Source organism: Amia ocellicauda, chromosome 13 (assembly GCF_036373705.1).
Source record: "Amia ocellicauda isolate fAmiCal2 chromosome 13, fAmiCal2.hap1, whole genome shotgun sequence".
Lineage (NCBI taxonomy): Eukaryota > Metazoa > Chordata > Actinopteri > Amiiformes > Amiidae > Amia > Amia ocellicauda.
The window spans coordinates 23,923,741-23,945,376 of NC_089862.1; the positions used below are offsets into that span (position 1 = coordinate 23,923,741).

Sequence of the window (21,636 nt, forward strand, 5' to 3'; positions counted from 1 at the left end):
CAACTCTACTACCTCAGGGCTTCTACTTATATAGGTAGCCTGATGAACGTCCTCTGACGCGATTAATATGTATGGGCTCTGTAATCTTATGTTAAGGAAACTACTATGATACAATGAAAGTCCATAGAGAAAATAACTATGCACGGTCTAGAATATAATATATTAATGAGAAAAATTCTATTCATCAAACTAGTTATTTCTACAGCTTTCAAATAGTGATAGCTAGCAAAAAGCCAAGCATCTATCATCTGTATATAGTTTTACTTTACATTTACATGGACAAATCTAATATTTAAATGCTATATATGTCCAACTAATGGATTTTAGACTTTATCCATTGCTCTGTCACATTTAATTGAGAGCTCTGTTTTATTCAAATTTTCTAAAATCACGACATTGGCTACAGTAATTGTGCAGATAATATTTAGATATTTTGATTAAATTAATAGTCTCATATGAGCCCACATATAGGCCTACAGTATGGACAAGGCTAGAATGATTGTATGCAACATATGTTCCTTATGTGATGTATTCAATTTTTCAATTTAACTTAAATAGTGATAAAAATAAAATCCACATGGGAAATCAATTGCAGTTAAGCTAGACCTGTAATTTGTTCATGTCATTCCACTTAAAGAATGCACAGAGCGACCATAAAATCTATCTAAATTCTGCTGACTTACCAGGATATATCACCATACAACTGGATGAAGCTGATATATCAGTCAGCTAACAGCTGTGTGGAGAACACAGACCAAGAGATGCCTTCCCTATACTATAGCCTCCAGTTTGATTTCCATGCTTTATTTACCACAGTTTAAACAGCTACAGTGATCAAGCATGGATCAGCAATGCAAATACAAAAAAATGACATGTATTGTGCATTATTCCAGAAATGCATTTGAAATTATATTTTTTGTGGGTTGTGGTTTAAGAATGAGTAAACATATCTAAATTGTTTTAGCAGTTACCTTTCTGGGAAAAGAGCATAGGCATAAGTTTAGGGGGGTGGGTCCTCCCCAATGTTGAGAGAACATTAAGCTGTCCTCTTCAATAATTTATGGATGGCTCTAATAAACAAATCTCACATGAAACACCCAGTTGTAAATTTTTTTCCCCTTCCTCCGTAGGTTTTCTTTCATGTCTAATAATGTTTACATAAAATTATTAACAGTAATGGACCTGCAAGTTCATTGTGCTGAGCAAGTGTGGGTTCAAATCCTGCTCTCGCCTCGTGGATAGCAGTTTTTGCTTAAACATATATATATTTTTTGTATTGGATTTATTTAACTGAACTGATTTTTACCTAACTTAATTGTATAGGTTACACATCTCTCCTTACAAAGATGGATTTTTCATCAAAAAACGCACTGTTTTCTTCGCAGCAGCCATCTTGGATCCGGCCTCCGCTACATCCAACATCTGGTAACGAATTAAGAAGATAAAAACTTATAAATGAATATGAGATCACACTATAGCAGAAACATGTGATATTGGAGGTCATGGGTGAAGGGGCAGCGCCAAAGGATGCATTTCTGTAGGTCACGTGCGTCACGCCAATGCAGTGAATCACTCTGAAAGCAGCTGGTCACGTTCATGTGGCGCAGATGTCTGCAGTTCTGCGCTGCTCCTCCAATGGGGTTGGTGGGATTCTGCAGGTCTGCACTACAAGTTGAGTAGTTGCTGAGAACTGGTGGTGACAGTGACACTATCTGGAGGCGAGTTCAGCCAGATCGAGTAGGATGTCTTAAGTCATACACAGAAATTCATACTATTAATAATGCCAGATCGGAACATTAAGTTAATAATGTACACTGTATTAAAATTTACCAGATTAATGTTTTATTAAACAGTATGAAGATGTATCTAGTTTTAGTTTAGTTTTACTGCAATGCTAACGTTAACTGTTAACAATATGAACTATAGCTTCTTACTGTCATGGTCACCTAAAACAGAAAGTTCACATTTGCGTCCTTAAAGATCGAGTTGCCAATGTTCCAGTCAAAGTATTCATCCAACTCTAGTGCTGAGGCAGCAGAGAAACAGAACTGCCAACAGAAGTGCGGCCATTGCTCTCTCATGTTGAAGTTCTTGTCAGGTAAAAAAAAGATAAAAAAATGTTTCCTTCGCCTTGCCTGAAAATTTTCACATTGAGGCCTTCAGTTCAATTTATTTGTTTATCGTGCAGTGTAGCTGCACTGTATTCAGATTTTTTGAATGACATCATACAATCACTTTGCTTAATGTTTATCGCAGTGTAAGCAGGGGTGCAAGGTTGATGTTTTATTGATGATGTTTTGAAGTGGGCAAGTTGTCTTGAAATACACCAAAATTGTATACTATACAAATGTACACTCACCTAAAGGATTATTAGGAACACCAGACTAATACTGTGTTTGACCCCCTTTCGCCTTCAGAACTGCCTTAATTCTACGTGGCATTGATTGAACAAGGTGCTGAAAGCATTCTTTAGAAATGTTGGCCCATATTGATAGGATAGCATCTTGCAGTTGATGGAGATTTGTGGGATGCACATCCAGGGCACGAAGCTCCCGTTCCACCACATCCCAAAGATGCTCTATTGGGTTGAGATCTGGTGAATGTGGGGGCCAGTTTAGTACAGTGAACTCATTGTCATGTTCAAGAAACCAATTTGAAATGATTCGACCTTTGTGACATGGTGCATTATCCTGCTGGAAGTAGCCATCAGAGGATGGGTACATGGTGGTCATAAAGGGATGGACATGGTCAGAAACAATGCTCAAGTAGGCCATGGCATTTAAACGATGCCCAATTGGCACTAAGGGGCCTAAAGTGTGCCAAGAAAACATCCCCCACACCATTACACCACCACCACCAGCCTGCACAGTGGTAACAAGGCATGATGGATCCATGTTCTCATTCTGTTTACGCCAAATTCTGACTCTACCATCTGAATGTCTCAACAGAAATCGAGACTCATCAGACCAGGCAACATTTTTCCAGTCTTCAACTGTCCAATTTTGGTGAGCTTGTGCAAATTGTAGCCTCTTTTTCCTATTTGTAGTGGAGATGAGTGGTACCCGGTGGGGTCTTCTGCTGTTGTAGCCCATCCGCCTCAAGGTTGTACGTGTTGTGGCTTCACAAATGCTTTGCTGCATACCTCAGTTGTAACGAGTGGTTATTTCAGTCAAAGTTGCTCTTCTATCAGCTTGAATCAGTCGGCCCATTCTCCTCTGACCTCTAGCATCAACAAGGCATTTTCACCCACAGGACTGCCGCATACTGGATGTTTTTCCCTTTTCACACCTTTCTTTGTAAACCCTAGAAATGGTTGTGCGTGAAAATCCCAGTAACTGAGCAGATTGTGAAATACTCAGACCGGCCCGTCTGGCACCAACAACCATGCCACGCTCAAAATTGCTTAAATCACCTTTCTTTCCCATTCAGACATTGAGTTTGGAGTTCAGGAGATTGTCTTGACCAGGACCACACCCCTAAATGCATTGAAGCAACTGCCATGTGATTGGTTGGTTAGATAATTGCATTAATGAGAAATTGAACAGGTGTTCCTAATAATCCTTTAGGTGAGTGTATATTCTATAAATTATAACATTTCATTAAGTTGAGCTTTCTTGGAGATTTCAGAAAAAATATGCTGTGGAGGTATACGTACTGTACTTTTAATTCTGAAAAAAGAGCACAGATGCACTACCAGTTTAAACATGGGGGCTACACAAGAACTGTCCCCTTTCCTTGCCTGCACCAGGAATGCTTGTTAACTCCCTCAGTGCACTTAAGGAACATGTTCATTCCAGCCTTGAAACTGCCCTTAAAGTCCTGGTTGAGGAAATGCAGAAGCGAACACCTAATGGCCTAATTTCTGAAGCAGAAAATGGATCTAACATTTGCACGGAGACGAAAAGAAGTGCTGGAGTCAGAACCTGCCATATGCCCAGTGGCTGAACGTTGGCATGACCTCTTTATGGAAAATAAGCTATGTTTTAGACCCTAGGCAACTCATTAGACAAATTTCTGTCATCGATATATTGCTGCACTGTATGTATTTATGAATGAACAATAAAGATTATCATAATTTAACTTAAGGTGCATGGACTTTCATGCATTTAAGTGTGAGGCATGTTTTGCTATGCATTTTACCCTGTTTAATTTTATCGGTTTTATTTAGACCTGAGACATTATAGTGTGTGTTTTTGTCAATGGTCTACATGGAGTTCATCAGGATTACTGGCAAGAATCTGAAGGATTTCTATGATGGACTAGATCGACACAGTCCTTGCCTTATTGAGATTTTCAGATCTAAGAGAACAGGACAACTGTTGTCAAACTTTTTACAGCAAACCAAGGTGAGTGTGTATTTTTATTATTCACCTTCTCTATTCTAAACTACTACACCCCAACTGCAAGACTGTGTCCCTTTGTTCAAAGAAAATGTTATCAGCATTGCAATGTCTTCACTCGATTGTATAGTTTCTGTGCTTCATAAAGTAGCGTAATATCCTAATGTATCACAATGAAAAGCGAATCGATGTGCACAGTGATTTCAACCAGTCAATGCAGTCATTTAAAAATATTTGTTTTTTATGTAGACAGTCTTAATCAGTTTGGTGTGTTGAGTGGGCTTAGACCAGCTGAAATTACCCTTAAGAATTTAGATCATTTCCCTTGAATAAGTAAAAAAAGGCCTTCATATTAGTTTAAGTCAAGAACTATAATCTTAAAATAAACCATTGGCAATAGTAATAGTTAACAGTTATTTTAACTTAAAGAAGTTAAAATTATTGTTCAACAATAATGATTATAAGTCATAATTACAAATTAGACTACTTTTTTTAATTTTTTAGACTTTTTTTGAGGCAACAAACTTTGAAAAATATTTTGACTAAAGTCAATTTATCAGGGTTTACAGTGTGGTTTGTACTGTCCATAAAGAAAAACTACACATTTTGGATAGAAAGGGTATCTACCAGGGATTTATGGCTCCAAATGATTGAGGGGAAAACATGTATTAAGTTATTAAAATCTAAGTTCAGTTTAAATTGTTAATGGCTTGATGCTGCCACCATAAAAAACTATGTAGATTTGTCTTATTCTTTTTTTATTTCATGGGTTAGTGGCAGTGTTGGAGACAAACCTATGAACATGGAAAAGGGTATTATTACAAGAGTATAACATTACTGTTATATTGTTATATGTTGGTGTTTCCATTCATTTTAAATGTATACAGTGCCTGTATAAAGTCTACATTCGCTTTCAAATTGTTTGTCTTCTGCTGCCTTATATCCTGCAATTAAAGTGCAGTTAAATAGTTTTATCTATATATCCTACCCCACAACTTCCCAGGGAAACAAATTTGTAGAACATGAATTAATAATAAAAACTAAAATAGCTTGATAGGATAGGTATCCACCCCCTTGTAATAGCATCTTAAATTAGCTCAGGTGGAAAATTACAAATCGAGTTAAATGGCCTCCACCTGTGTTAAATTTGAGTGATTCACATTATTTCAGGATAAATTGGGTAGTTCCTGTAGGTTCCCTCTGCTGGGTAATGCATTTCAAAGCAAAGACTCAACCATGGAGATTAAAAAAAAACTCTGCAACAAAGATGTTGAAAGGTACAGATCAGGGGACAGGTATAGAAAATATCAAAGGCCTTGAATATCCCTTGGAACATGGTCAAGACCATTATTAAGAAGTAGAAGGTGTTTGGCACCACCAAGACCCTGCCTACATCATGCAGTCCCTCCAAACTGGATGACCAAGCAAGGAGACTGATCAAAAAGGCTACAAAGGGGCCAATGGTAATTTTGCAAGAGCTACAGGTATTTATGGCCAAGACTGGTCAAAGTGTGCATGTGACAACAATATCCCAAGCACTCCCCACATCTAGCCTGCATGGTAGGGTGGCAAGAAGGAAGCTATTACTCAAGAAAGCCCACCTGAATCTCGTTTGAAGTATGCAAAATAAAACAAACAAAACATTTTGTAGACAGACCCAACACTGCATATAAACAACCTCCCTATTGTGAAGCATGGTGGTGGGAGCATGTTAAGGAGGTGTTTCTCATCGGCAGGGACTCGGGCACTTGTCAGGATAGAAGGGAAAATGAATGGAGCAAAGTACAGAAAAGTACTTAAGGAAAACCTGCCCTCTGCAAGAAAGCTGAAATGGATGGAAATTTACCTTTCAGCATGACAGTGACTCAAAACACAGCCAAAGCTACACTGGAGTGGCTAAGGAACAAAAAGGTAAATGTCTTTGAGTGGCCCAGTCAGAGCTGCAACCTAAATCCAATTGTGGCATGACTTCTCAAAGAACTTGACAGGGCTTTAACAGTTTTGTAAAGAAGAATGGTAAAATATTGCCAAATGTAGGTTTCCAAAGCTGTTAGAGACCTGTCCCAACAGACTCACAGCTGTAATTGCTGCCAATGGTGCTTCCACCAAGTATTAACTCTTGGGGGTAGAGATACAATCAGTTTTGTATTTTTAATCTGTATATTTTTTTCACAATTAAACCTTTTTCCTCTTAACAGTGTGGAGTATGGTGTGTAAATCCTCATTTAAATGCATGATGAAACTGATACATATTCAAGTTCAGCTGTCCACACTAGGTACCTACAATTGTAACAATTGTAAGTCACCCTGGATAAGGGTGTCTGCTAAGAAATCGGGTAATAATAATAATAAAAATTAAAAAAGCAACATGGAACAATTCTGTTTGCCTGAGAAGTCACGTGAAACTATTTAACCAGATCAGTGTGTTTGTGCCAGACAAAATAATAATCATAATCATACAAGTTTTGAGTAGTCAACAGCAGCAAAATGTAATATTCTATGTTATGAACAAGGTACTATACATTTCTTACTTAATTGTTTAACTGGTGATGTGTAGGCATTTTGTTTATTGTACTGTTTTGCCTCTGGTACTGAATGCATGTGTCTGGGAATGTCAGTAATGCAGATTGAATGCCAAGACAGAAAAAAAAGGAGAAAGGTATTATGTAGCCCCTTTTAAAGTGAAATGTTCTGCTGATTCCAAGGTTTTGTTATGGATTTCATTGAATAACTACAGTACACATTAATGTCTGCTAGACATTTGGAATATCAACAAATAGGTTTCATACAATTAATACAAAGGAAGTTATTTATGGCAAGTCAAGTTATCATTTTCAGATAATTACATTTCAAGATATGTTTAAATCTTTACAGATTACTTTAAATATTTAAAATACTTCCTGTATATAGCCTGTATGGCAAGCCAAATTATAATTTAGAGATATCTCTAAATCATTTAGAGATATCTTCAAATCATTTAAAGATATCTGCAAATCATTTAGAGATATCTTCAAATGACTTCCTGTATGTAGCCCAAGATTATCACTTCCTGTTAACTTGTTCATTCATTTCTATGTAACTGAATAAGGAAACAGGAAGTGATAATCTCAGCCAAAATACAGGAAGTAATTTGAAGATATCTTGAAATGATTTGCAGATATCTCTAAATGAACAGGAAGTCATTTGAAGATATCTCTAAATGTTTTGCAGATATCTCTAAATTAACAGGATGTTATTTGAAGATATCTCTAAATGATTTGCAGATGATTTAGAGATATCTGCAAATCATTTAGAGATATCTTCAAATGACTTCCTGTATGTAGCCCAAGATTATCACTTCCTGTTAACTTGTTCATTCATTTCTATGTAACTGAATAAGGAAACAGGAAGTGATAATCTCAGCCAAAATACAGGAAGTAATTTGAAGATATCTTGAAATGATTTGCAGATATCTCTAAATGAACAGGAAGTCATTTGAAGATATCTCTAAATGTTTTGCAGATATCTCTAAATTAACAGGATGTTATTTGAAGATATCTCTAAATGATTTGCAGATGATTTAGAGATATCTGCAAATCATTTAGAGATATCTTTAAAAAGCACCGTATTTAGATATCTCTAAACCGTTTGCAGCTATCTCTAAATCATTTACAGGAAGTCATTTGCAGATATCTTGAAATGATTTGTAGATATCTCTAAATAGGATTTTTTTGATATCTTGAAATAAAGATGTCTACATTTATTAAAGATATCTTTTAATTATTTTCAGATATCTGTAAATGGCGTTAAATGAGATCTCAAATTAATTTAGAGATATATGTAAATTATTTAAAGATATCTTGAAATGCAATTGGCTTGCCTATCCTTTTGAGTTTGTATTTCACAATAATAGTACTTGAGTATCTCATGTACGTCTTCTGGATTCTGATGTAGGTCACAGGTCAACTTAATTGTATGCATATGCCTAACGCTGTCCTTGCCCAATTTTCACATCAATTTAGTGCATATGTGATCTGTATCAGAACTCAGAGGAAGTACAAGAGAAGGTAATGTACTTTTATCATGATATTCAGTTTAAATGTGCCTGAATTCTGATGACAACTGTAAACACCATAGCTGTCAAGCAAGGTTTTATGCATATATATTATGCATATATCACATTCTACAACACATTATACCCAAGCTTGCACATAGTAAAAAAATGCACATGCATTCTATTCCCGATTCAGTCTAATAGCATTTTAATCAAACCAGTAATTGTTTTAGTTTGACCTAAATGTCAAAACAATTAATTTAAATGGAATGTCCAGTAGAAGGAAGACCACCAAAATCTCAGATGCACAATCACCTATAAACAAATGCAAATATGCATAACCAACTGCTTCCCAGTGTCCTTCACTTCACACCCCCCCTCTTCCACTGCTAGGCTGTCATTCCCTAAGATAAGGAGATAAAATTCAAAATATTTCCAACTACCAAGCCACTCAAATACTACGGGTTTCTCTGGAGCTCATTAACTAAATTTAGTATGTATGTAAGGCATGCAGCAAATTTACAAAGGAAACATTCCTGCCTATATTATTACATTCCACAGTTGTTACTTATCCTGGTGTGTATTATATTACATTTATACATTTTTCTTTGGGCATAGACAGTCTCTGGAAAGTTTTGGAAAGTGGAATGAAAGGGGAATCAATAGTTAAGTACTTAAAATACTACTACAGGGGCTTGTACAGTTCTCAGCAACTCACATTTAAGCTCTTTTGAGAAGCTGTTTCTGCAAGACTAGAGAAGTTGTTTCTGCAAGACGAGAGGAGCATCTTAATGAAAACCATATTCTTGGTAATAGTCAACATGGGTTTAGACGAGGCAGATCATGTCTTACTAATTGTTTATTTTTTGTAACATGCCACTGCAGCTGTAGATCACGTGAAAGCATATGATATGATATACTTAGATTTTCAAAAAGCTTTTTATAAGGTTCCTCACCAAAGACTGATCCTAACATTGGAAGCTGTAGGCATTCAGGGTAATGTAAGTAGATGGATTATTAACTGGTTGATGTATAGGAAACGGAGGGTGTCGATAAGAGGAGTTGCTCCTAACTGGAGTTGGTAGTGGGCTTCCACAGTGATCAGTTTTGGGGCCTGTGCTTTTTCTAATCTATATTAATGATCTGCACTAGTTAGCAACCTTGTCAAATTTGCAGATGATACAAAAATACAGTTAGGTCCATAAATATCTGGACAGTGACACAATTGTCATCATTTTGGTTCTGTACGCCACCACAATGGATTTCAAAGGAAACAATCATGATGTCTATGGGTTCCAGACTTCAGGCAGTCTTTGACTGCAAAGGATTTGCAACCAAGTATTGAAACTCACAATTTAAATCATGATTATGTTAGTTTGTCCGAATGCTTTTGAGCCCCTACAATTGGGGGGACCACATATAAAATGGGTATAATTCCTACACCATTTACACAATTTGGATGTACAGTAATTACCCGCAAATTAAAGACAGAAGTCTACACTTAAAGCACATCTTGATTGTTTCCTTTGAAATCCATTGTGGTGGCATACAGAGCCAATCTGATGACAATTGTGTCACTGTCCAATTATTTATGGACCTAGCTGTAAGGGACTTAGATAATATTCAGTTGTGGGCTGACACCTGGCAGATTAAATTCAATGTGTACAGGACAAGTGCAAGGTATTACATAAAATTACATTATAATTACACTAGGAGAGGAATAGAACTGGAAGAAGTAACACATGAGAAAGAAAGGAGTCTACGTGTACTCATCACCTTCCCCATCCAAACAAAGCAATAAAAAAGGCAAACTAAATGCTAGGGTATATTCTCAAAAGAGTAGAATTTAAAACAAGGGAAGTAATGTTAAGACTACAATGCACTAGTTAGACCTCATCTGGAATACTGTTAGAGGCGAGTAACCAGGCTTCCATGTTTCCGAGAGACTGAGGGAACTGAACCTTTTCACCCTGGAACAGAGGAGACTATGTGGGGACTTGATTCAAGTCTTCAAAATCATGAAAGGCATTGACCACATCAAACCAGAGGAGCTTTTCCAGATCAACAGGGACACACGCACCCGGGGACACAAATGGAAATCGGGCTTAACGTAGGGCTGGGCGGTACACCGTAAAAAAACGATATACTGGTATTCATTTACGGACCGGTTTGGACTTTTCCTATACCATCATGACGATATTTTAACCTTTTCTATGCTAAATTGAATAATTTACTAATTACCGTGTCATTCAGTCATAGCATTCAGCTACCAATAAATGTGTTACGTTCACGTATGTTCACGTATCCCACAACTTGCTGCGCCGGCTGCTTGAGGCTGCGCTGTCTGACATGAGACGCATCTGATCAAAGAACGACGATAGTGTTCGTGTAATGCAAATTTGCACAGAGCTGCACGGCTCCACCAATGGGATCGCTTGGATCCTGCAGATCTGTGCAGAACTGCGCAAATCTGCGCTACAAGAACGCGACCACCTTTCTTCACACACCCTGCAGAAATCGATGTAATTGGATGACTTAATTTATTGTTTTTATTTTTAAAAAATTGAATTGCCAATCATTTAAGTAACAACTTAATTATTATGCATCATAATCATTATTTACATTATATTTTTTTAAATAATGTATGTAATTGTGTTGATATAGAATTCTATATCTATGGTTTTGACAATAACTGTTCACAGCTTCATTGTGTAATGAAAGTTGACATTCGCCTCTGTTAACAAGGGGACAGCAGTACTTTTCATACAGCTTAACACGTCCCTCTTGATTTCTGCATAATCTTTTGTCTCGCAGCCACAGCTCGCCTCCCGCAGCAGCTTCTCAGACTGCGTGATTCTGCGCAGACTTCTGTGGGCGGGGCTTAGTGGCGTCACGCAGAAACACTGCAGTAACGCGCATCTCTGAATCTCTGCGCAGAGCTGCGCTTCTCGAACGCGACCCTTGTTTTGGAATGAATGCGCCTCAGCCAGATATCGAAAATAAATTCCATGTGCATTGCTTGTTGACATAAACAAACAAACATGATAAATGCACAATGAATGAAGACAAGATGCAGGAGAGTAGTGTGGGTGAAACTTCACAGCAAAGTGACCCCAGTGAATTTGTCCAGGAGAAAGGTTGATAGTGTGGTCATGACTTGGTTTCAAGACAACTGACACAGAACAGGGAAACATAATTCAATGTCAGTTGTGTCCTATTATTTTTGCTTTACGGACAGTATAAAATGGCCATTAATAAATACCGTCATACCGTCACAAATGTGAAAAATACCATGATACTGTATTTTGGCCATATCGCCCAGCCCTAACTTTTTAACTTTTTAAACAATGTTTTTTGGCAAAGTTTTGGTACAATTTTCTCCTGAGCCTCAAGTAGTATATTCTTAAGATATAACCATCCATTTTCAACTGAATCTGTATCCAGTGTGCTCCAGTCTAACTCTTCTAAGTGCCGCCTCATACCTTCAAGGTTTGCTTTTCTAAAATTGTAGACCATTGTTTTAGACTTGTTCCTTGTTTTTTTTTTAAAGAATGCCTCAAAGCTAACCATATTGTGTCTCTAACGAGTGTCCCTCTGACTCTATCTTGGTCATTTGAAAAGATCATTGTATAATGCAACATCTTTCTGAATATCTGAGTTGGGTGGTCTGTAATACACTCCTACCACTAATCCTCCGGATCTTTTATTCAAAAGTTTAACCCACTTCTGTTTCATTACTAGGATCTAATTTGAGTTATTATGCCTCAATGTCATTTTTGACATACAATGCTACCCCACCACCTCTTTGATTTTGCCTGTCCCTCCTAAATTGTGTGTATCCTTTCAACTTGTATTCATCCACATCATTTTCTGTAAGCCATGTTTCCGTCATTCCTACAACATCATAGTCACATGCCAACACTGTGGATTCTAGGTCTAACATCTTGTTCCTTATACTCCTGGCATTGAGGTACAAACATTTCAGGACTTTCCTACTAGTAGTTTCCCTTGGTTTTCTTTCCTTAGTGGAACATCTCCCATTGTCAGAGCTCCCTGCCCCCCTGGTCCCTAGTTTAAAAACAACTCCTGTTCTTATCTGCTGATTTGTGAAGGGAACTTTGTTTGGGTTGTATTGGATATAGGACAGAATTATTCTGGTCATTGGTGTTTGCCAAGCCAGTTGCCTCTTTGTTTCTCACTGCAATCCAGAACCAAAGGAGTTTCTGTTTTTCATTCCACCATTCATTGATTCAAAACATGATTATGATACAAAGTCAAATCACCTGACTGTTCCAGGTCTTAATCAGTTGCTAATTAAAAAGGTAGTAATATAATCTACAGGAACCCAGCCCTCATCAGTTTTTATGTGTTTCCCAATAATACTCCAAATGGTGCCAAAATATATATATATAGATATAAAAAAACAATTATATGAAATCACTTTATTTAACCTGTGCTGTGATTCCATTTTGAAAGTAATGATACAGTCTAGAATATCTGACTTGATGGCATGCAGTGAGTACTAACAGGCGGAATATAAACACATAGATCACACAAAAGTCTCTTAAATCACCTTGCTGCAGTGGCAGACAATATGCATGCATACATGTAGAAACAAAATTAAAGAGAGAGAGTTAGAAGATATTACAATACAAAAAAACAAAAACAAAAAACACACCAATTATACAGATTCTTGAATACAAGCACCAGAAGACGTAAACAGAAACAGTTACATACATAAAAGTACATCAAAATCAGCTTTTCTTAAAACACGAAGGATAACAGTTAAAGACAATGCAGAGAAATGTTAGACAATTACATTCAGGTCACATCAAAGGAATATTTTGTTATTTGTTGTTGTTTCAGACTGTATTTAAATGGAGACAGTCCGAGTGATCAGTTTTTTGTTTTTTTTCATTGAACAACGGTGAACCTTACGATGAATGTAACAATGCGACCTTGGCACAGGTTTGGTCTGATATTGTTAGGGACACTAAAAAAGATAAATATAGTGCAAATTAATTAATATAGATCTGATACGCTTGCCACATAGATGGATATTTAATAGCTTTATCTATATTTCCATCTTACACAAGGGGGTTCTGATGTAATAAAACACTAATGTGGAGCTTAAGTTCATACAGATTAAGTTTCTCTATAATCTTTTCTTCCAGCTACCTTTAGGTTTTATAAATGTTTACTGAGAATAAATAAGAAACATGTCCGAACATATGTCGATGATGTTCTACTGAAGCATTTTTGTAAAAATCAGACAATGACACATTCAACTTAAAATCACAAGGAACAGAACATTAAAACAATAAACAACCAACAACACACAATGCCCAAGAGAAAATATATATTTTAAGGCCCAGACCAAATCAAAAGCTTGACTGACTTATCAAACATAAAATTAATTCCCAATACTTGAGGCCAATCATTAAGTGCTGTGTTTTTAATTTGAGATTAGTGGGCAGGATTTGTTTTTATTTGGTTCAGGTCTTAGAATGAAGACAGCTTGCAAGAGTAAGGCTGTTCACATCAAACACAAAAAATATTTAGAAACAGCTTTCTTTGGTTTAATCAAATTGTGGGATTAAAGTTGTGAAAGGCAGTTGGCTAATGGGTTCTATACATCTTTTTTCAATAGGATTGAATCCTGGTATGTCATGGTATAATCCAAAGGTTCTTACAATTGTATGTTTGCTGAATAGATAATGTACTAGCAACAGTGCATATATTGCTTAACAGATTGTTTGAAATGGAAAAGAAAACTAAACTTAATTGGATGTGATTCTAGGAACATTTGTTCATTAAATGGTTATTGAATTTAAATGTTCATTTGGTCTAGGCCTTTAAATGGCTGGGACACTTTAATGTGAAAAGAAAAATACACAGTCAATGTAATATTACTGCATGAAATACTGTATATTATTAATTAAATGAAGCAGTAATCAGTAAAGTTGTAATACTGAAAAGGAACAGTTATATGGAACTGTTTAGTTTTTTAAAGAACGTTTTACAGTGATAAATACATTGATATACATGGATATTGATTATCTGCTACAAAGGTAAAACCCAAACATAGCTGGTTCACTTACTCTGGTGGATGGTAAGATGTGGGCGGGGTTGATTTTAATACAATGGTGCAGATAAGTGACGTCAGAAAATTAATACAATTCTCTGGAAGCAAGCTAAAAGCAGAGCAAAGAAGAAAGTAAAATTGAGAAAAGTCTCAAAGAAGGGGGTAGGGGGGCTCTTTAAGGAAATATAAAACTGGTACATCTCCTGTCTCTCTAAAAGCAGCAATGTTCCTATCTCTGCTGCGAGACTGAGCACTGACCTTGATGCTACCATCCTGCCATTTTACATTACAGGTTTGAAATCTCATGTCAAGTGGTTAAAGTCTGCACAGTTTTGCAGGAAATACAGAAATACAGAACCCAAAAAGTGCTTGTATTTATTTACTTCTTTCCCAGGAAAAAGAAAAACAAACATAGAATAATGTATTTGTATGTAGTGCTGAATCATATTAATATTTTATTTAGTTCATCTCACTATAATTTAAAACCTGAGCACAGACAAAATATGTATTGTGTTTTATGCACATTTGTTTTCATGATAGCCAAAACTAGGTACAAATCTGCAGAATTATTTTATGACTGAGGGGGTGACATTCTGCAAAATAGACTTCAATATACAACCACAATATCTGAAGTGTGTGTTTTGGACAACACAGTTTAATATGACTAAAAGTCATATGTTTTCAAATTATCTTTGTATATAACAAACAGACCAGGAATTTATCCCAACATATATCAACCATATGGCAATTTTAGTCAGAAATAGTTACTGAACACCCTTTTTCCCAATATATTTAATATGCACCCTGAGCGATTTTGATCCAGCATCAATAGGGTATGCAAAAACGTCCTGGGTACAAAACTTACTGTAGCACCAGTATTAAATTAAAAAAGCCATTCTAATAATGAGAGTCCTCCTACTTCAATCACAAATGTCTGTCACATTTTTTCTTTCAAACAACTAAGCTCAAGGAACAACACATATTTGATTTTGAGAGAAACATTAATAAAGAAATCAAATTAAATTCAATTGCACATACATTTATGGGAGTTCCTATTTGATATCATTATTAGTTGAGTGTACATGACTATTTATAACCCCCATATAATCCTGGATGACTCGAAATTTGATTGTATTATTATTCCACACTCTTTATATTAGTCCTGGCATACTGAATGTTTGACCTGAACAAAATAAGGTGTTTCAAACAGCAGTATACAATGACTCTCGTGGTCACTAACCTGCTGATTATGTGCATAAGTGCTGCTAGTCTTTTAAAATATTTACGGTATAATAATAATATAATTGGCTTCAGGTTATTTTCTGATATTTACATAACATTTGTATTGTTTTCAGTAGTTCCTTACAATGTGAACAAGTACCAAAAAATAAACGTGTATACTTTTTTGCAAATAATGACATAGTTGTTCATACGAAATCTTATGACTGAGAACAGCAAGTAGCAGGTAATGCAATCAGGACAAGAAAGGTAAACAGCATGAGGTTTCACAGTGATAATCACACTCGAGTTTTGCTGAATGTAACTATTCAATCCCATTTCAATGGCTTTCAAAATTCTTTGAATACCTATTTACACTATTAAGACTATAAACACTGACATGCCAAACGGATCACCCAATAAGCAGGCAAATATTGAAGCCACTGTGTCAATGTAAAATAAAGGGGAAATAAGCCTTTCAAAGGTTGATTTGTTTAATTGTTTTAACCAATAAAAATGTATTAGAAACTCAGTCCTGCTGGTTTCCCTTTTATTTTAGAAATAAACGAGGTACAACACCACACAAAACATTTAAAGCTGGTAGTCACTAGCATTGGTTGGTGTGCCATATATACTTCACAACATTGACTATCAATTGAACTCTAATCATATCTGAAATACGGGAATTATTTAATTGGGGGTTGTTTTCAATAAGGGTTCTTTGCAAAACATTCAACTAAGCTAATCATTAAAAGTTTTTTTTTTCCTACATCCTTTTTTAAATGTGTTCATTTTATTCCAACAAGCTTCAATGCTATTGAACTACCTTCTACCACCCCCACACCCACCCCCAAACACCATCTGCATAATTTTTAGGGACAAATATTTTACTGCAGAAGACAACACTGTAACTGAACACCCATTGTTTTACTTAACAAGCTGAACATACAATAATGAAGATTGTCTGTTATTGCCGATTTGGGAACGCAGTCCCTTTAATTCAACGGATACAGGACAACTTCATTCAGAATAATATTGCACCATTGTCACTGTCTGTTTACATCAAGTATATATGAAGCATACAACTGGCTGAAAAACAAAACAATGAAGTAATCTAGCATTACATGAGAATCTCTATTTACATTAATGAAACTGGAAAAATAGCCCTCTAGGTTCTAGTGCTTTTATTACAGCTTGATACATTTGCATGATGTCACCCTATCATCTAGTTCCTTAAAGGATCACTGAACAAGTTTAATAACTAGAATTACAGAATATTCAGCAATGGAGTTATTTGGCTTGTGCGTATCAAGCATGTTATCAAATCAGCATATGTGAAAGAAGCTGTTTAATGCAGGATGGCTATTCATTCAATGAGGACATTTTAACTACATGAATTTGTTGGAACCGAGAAAGTGGCATACACGAGACAACACAATTGAAAACTGAAAGCCAGAATTATTGCCTTAATCCTTTATGCAATTCACCCCCCCAAAAAAGAAATCATTGTACAGATGTTCACAAATTGTCTGATCATTGGCATGCTTAAAAATGAATAATTGGGAGTACTTTTAAATTGATTTGTTTTTCCAGTTTACAACATTGTGATCAGTCTATTTGCTTACATTAATATTCACGAAATGAAAGGGGAAGTTTGGTCATAAGTACTAGTAAATTCACACTATGAAAAGTTAGACAGATACATATGTAAATGTGTGTGTGTATATATATATATATATATATATATATATATATATATATATATAATGTGTGTGTGGTGTGTGTGTGTGTGTGTGTTATAAATAACAGATCTTATACAACAACAACATGATATGATTCTGATATTTTTCATCAAAGGTAAAAGTATGGCTTATACTCTTAGAGTTTTTTTAATTCTTTTTTTTCATTATATATATATTTATATACTTCTTTGAAACCAGAGGTTATTTACAAATAAAACAGGTGGATTGTGGTTACCTAGGGACTATATACTAAGTCTCTGGGGGAGAATGAATTTGCCGTATAAACTAAAGGGTAACAATCTAACACCTCTAACCCTGTTACTTTTTAAACATGTCTTGAAGGGGACCAGGAAGGTATTTCATGACAGTATCTATGATGCTTTCTTCTTCCTCCTCAGCTTCATCACCACATCCAGCAGGTATTGCCTTCTTTGGACGAGTAAGACTGCCTTCTGCAGCTACCTCCATTGCAGCCTGAGCTTCTGCCTCTCGTTCCTCCTTCTTCTTAATGCCATACTGGAGAAAACAACAGAGAAAAAAACAGGTACGTGTTTAGAGAGCCGGACTCCTCTCAGAGGTTGACACTGCCATCTCCAATTATCAAAACTTACAGACTTCATCATGTCATTGTATGATTGTATCTGATCTCAGAAGGCTAAGAAGTCCTAGTTCTGGGAAGTGAGAGCTCAGGGAGCTGTGTTGATGCAGGGATCAGGAGAGGGTGAATCTGAAGTTAGAACTCTCTCCTCGGGACAACAGAGTTACCTTGGATGAAGGTGCCAGCCAAATGAATAAATGATAACATTTAAACACAGAAGTCGTATTGCAGCAGAAGATTGTTGTATGTTTTTATCAGAGAACTTAGCAAGCAGACAGAGTGATTGGTCTGATTCTGTGCTGGAGTCTTTCACCAGACTTCAAATATACATCTCTCTCTATCTACAGGAATGTCATAAAGACACCTCATGTTTTGAGATTTACAGTCCAAATGTAACACTGTAAAGAAAGAAAAAATCTGCAAACATGTTGGTTAATATGAAAAGGAAAAGGGCAATAGAAGGTACCTTATGCTTTTCTTAAGAAAATATTTTCCTTTCCCATAGGCTTGGCATTCTGTCACAACAGTATATTGTCATCCAATGGTTTTCCAACTGATTTCTGTTTAATGCCCACTAGTTTTGTAACCATTGCCCTATTGTCTAATCTTTATGACTTAGTGGCCAATCATACAACATTATTGTAGAATATCGATCATAAACACATTAAACATTGATTAATAACACTTTAGCATTATATATATATATATATATATATATATATATATATATATATATATATATATATATATATATATATATATATATGCATAGCCATCATTTGCTCTGTATATACTTGCTGATGCCTGCTCTTCATTATGCAAAGCTTTGAATGTTCTTGCAATTTCCCTTGCAGACAACTATTCATTGTGAAAATTAATTATGGCTACATGGTTCTTTAACATGGACATTTGATATATTGTTGACATTGTGAAAATTGTGCAAAATATTTTTTCAGAAAATGTCAAAAACAAAATGCTAAAAATAAAAAAAAATCCCAAAAAGAGAAAGCAAGCAATGTAAACAAAAACAACAACAGAAACCACTGTAGCATACATAGCAACATGAACACATCACTTGTTCTTTAATCTATATTATTGTCCCCAGCTGTTGCTTATTTTGGTCAGACTGACCCACTTTCCAGATCAGATGTGTCCTCCTCATATACATTACAGCAGGTGTAATCCTAAAATAGCTTTCCTCTGCTTCTGATAAACTACGTAGTGGTTGGTCTTGAAAAAGAAATACTTACTGTGCCGTTCAAATTCAGTAGGAAATGTTTCGGGAATAACACTTATAACACCAAACTCATATATCTATATGAAAGATGTGTGCATGAATGTATAAGCTAACAATCAATCAGGAAATACTAACTAATTTAAACAAAAATGAATGTTTTTTTTTGTTTTTTGTTTTTTAAAAATTTACTTGGTAGGTGCCAAACAAATCAATTGACTGCTGTAATGCAGGATCAATACGTAAGACTTATACATACATAATATATGGAATAATTACAGAATAAGCCTGCTTTAAGGAGAGAGACAAACTGTTCAAACGTAAAAACAAAAACAATTAGACCACAATGAGTCTAGAACTCTTCAACCCTTATTTTTCCTTTCTTATTCAATATATCAGAACATTTCACACTCCTGCACCTCACCCATATGGCTGCACATGTGTGTGTCTCTGTGTAATGTAGAGAGAATATAGAGAAGCATTGGCATGTCAATGTGGGAGAAAACATTGGCATATGACCCTCCAGAGTTTTGCTTCAACTATTACCCGTGCAATCTCCCCTCTAGCAAGCAGTGTCTGGCTCCTGGAGCATGCATATGTGGCGTGACTAAACCCCATCTGTACGCACAGGGCCAGTAAGAACCATCAATGGTGACAGAACGTGATGACAGACAGTGTGTCCCGTGCGATGCCTTATCCTGACGCATCCAAGTGGAAGTGTTTTTTTCCAATGATGTATAGCTGAAATGTAGGAGAGTGGTGATCATCCACTGTGAATCCCAGACTAAAAGATCCAGAAAGATGTTTTTCTCCTTTAAGGGGCCTGTCGTTCAATGGCATTTCCAATCACATTTAGAAGAAACCAAATATCCTAAATTAACATTAAAGAATTAAAAAAAGAATAAAAAATACAACAAACAATACCTATTCTATTGTTTTTACATATATCTGTATTATATGTTTTTAGAATTTGGAAATGCAGAGCGTAATCTTCTCATAAATTGGTCCCAGAGGTCAGAATATAAGTTATTCAAAGACACAAGTTGTTGCATGTGCTTTATACCACTTTTATTATTTATTTATTATTTATTAATTTATTATTGTAGTTTCTCCACTGAAATGTATACATTCATACAATCTCATTTGGCTTATTTGTTTCCAGATTCTGTGTATTTTGATCACAAGTTGTCTCTGTGCTCCGGAGAAGTCTAAAATCACAAGTAAGTCTAAAATCTGTACAACTCATTTAAGGTATTCATAGCTACATTACAATTTCAATGTTCTAATTTTAAGCTATGCTTCCCTGAGCTGACCCTTTTCTCTAAAAAGTAAAATATGTAACACTCAACATCCCAATGAAATGGTCTGTTTCCAGTTTTAGAGCAAGAGAGTAAAATAAAGCTCCCTTTTAACCTTCACTTCAAAAGGAAAAGGGTCATTATCTAGAGGTGCATTAAACTCAACTCCCAAGAGAGCCCAAGAGATTGATGTGCCATTAGCGCTGCAGTCTACAATTGATTGAAAAGGTCAGCATTACCTTTCAGTGTATTGGCACATCTACCCCTAAATCCATTCTAAAGAAAAGGCTTTCTGATTCTTACAATTCAACTTCTGGTTACAAAAGTGTTTTTTTTTCCCAATCACTTGACATAGCAATATGCTATCTCTCTCTCTCTCTCTCTCTCTCTCTCTCTCTCTCTCTCTCTCTCTCTCTCTCTCTCTCTCTCTCTCTCTCTCTCTCTCACACACACACACACACACACACACACACATAAAAATACAATTGGTGTAATAAAAATAAATGGGTTTGTACATTTTTATGACATGTATTTATTGCTCCATAATACAGGTAAGAAAAAATGATTGTAGAAGACAATCTGCAACATACTAACTGCATATACAGTACTGTGCAAAGGTTTTAGGCAGGTGTGAAAAAATGCTGTAAAGTAAGAATGCTTTCAAAAATAGACATGTTAATAGATTATATTGACCAATTAACTAAATGCAAAGTGAGTGAACAGAAGAAAAATCTAAATCAAATCCATACTTGGTGTGACCACCCTTTGCCTTCAAAACAGCATCAATTCTTCTAGGTACACTTGCACGAAGTCAGGGATTTTGTAGGCATATAGTCAGGTGTATGATTAAACAATTATACCAAAGAGGTGCTAATGATCATCAATTCAATATGTAGGTTGAAACACAATCATTAACTGAAACAGAAACAGCTGTGTAGGAGGAATAAAACAGGGTGAGGAACAGCCAAACTCCGCTAACAAGGTGAGGTTGCCGAAGACAGTTTACTGTCAAAAGTCATACACCATGGCAAGACTGAGCACAGCAACAAGACATAAGGTAGTTTAGCTGCATCAGCAAGGTCTCTCCC

The 21,636-nt window shown here is 35.9% G+C and overlaps 1 protein-coding gene across 1 annotated transcript in view; it reads right to left on the reverse strand.

The window, feature by feature from the left end:
- Positions 1–12,800: 12,800 nt before the first annotated feature.
- Positions 12,801–21,636, reverse strand: part of LOC136766632 (complexin-1) — a 47,821-nt gene continuing 38,985 nt past the window's right edge. Inside the window, exon 5 of the mRNA XM_066720234.1 lies at positions 12,801–17,934. Coding sequence (XP_066576331.1) covers positions 17,737–17,934 — 198 coding nt within the window. The 3' untranslated portion in view covers positions 12,801–17,736. The remainder of the gene's footprint in view (positions 17,935–21,636) is intronic.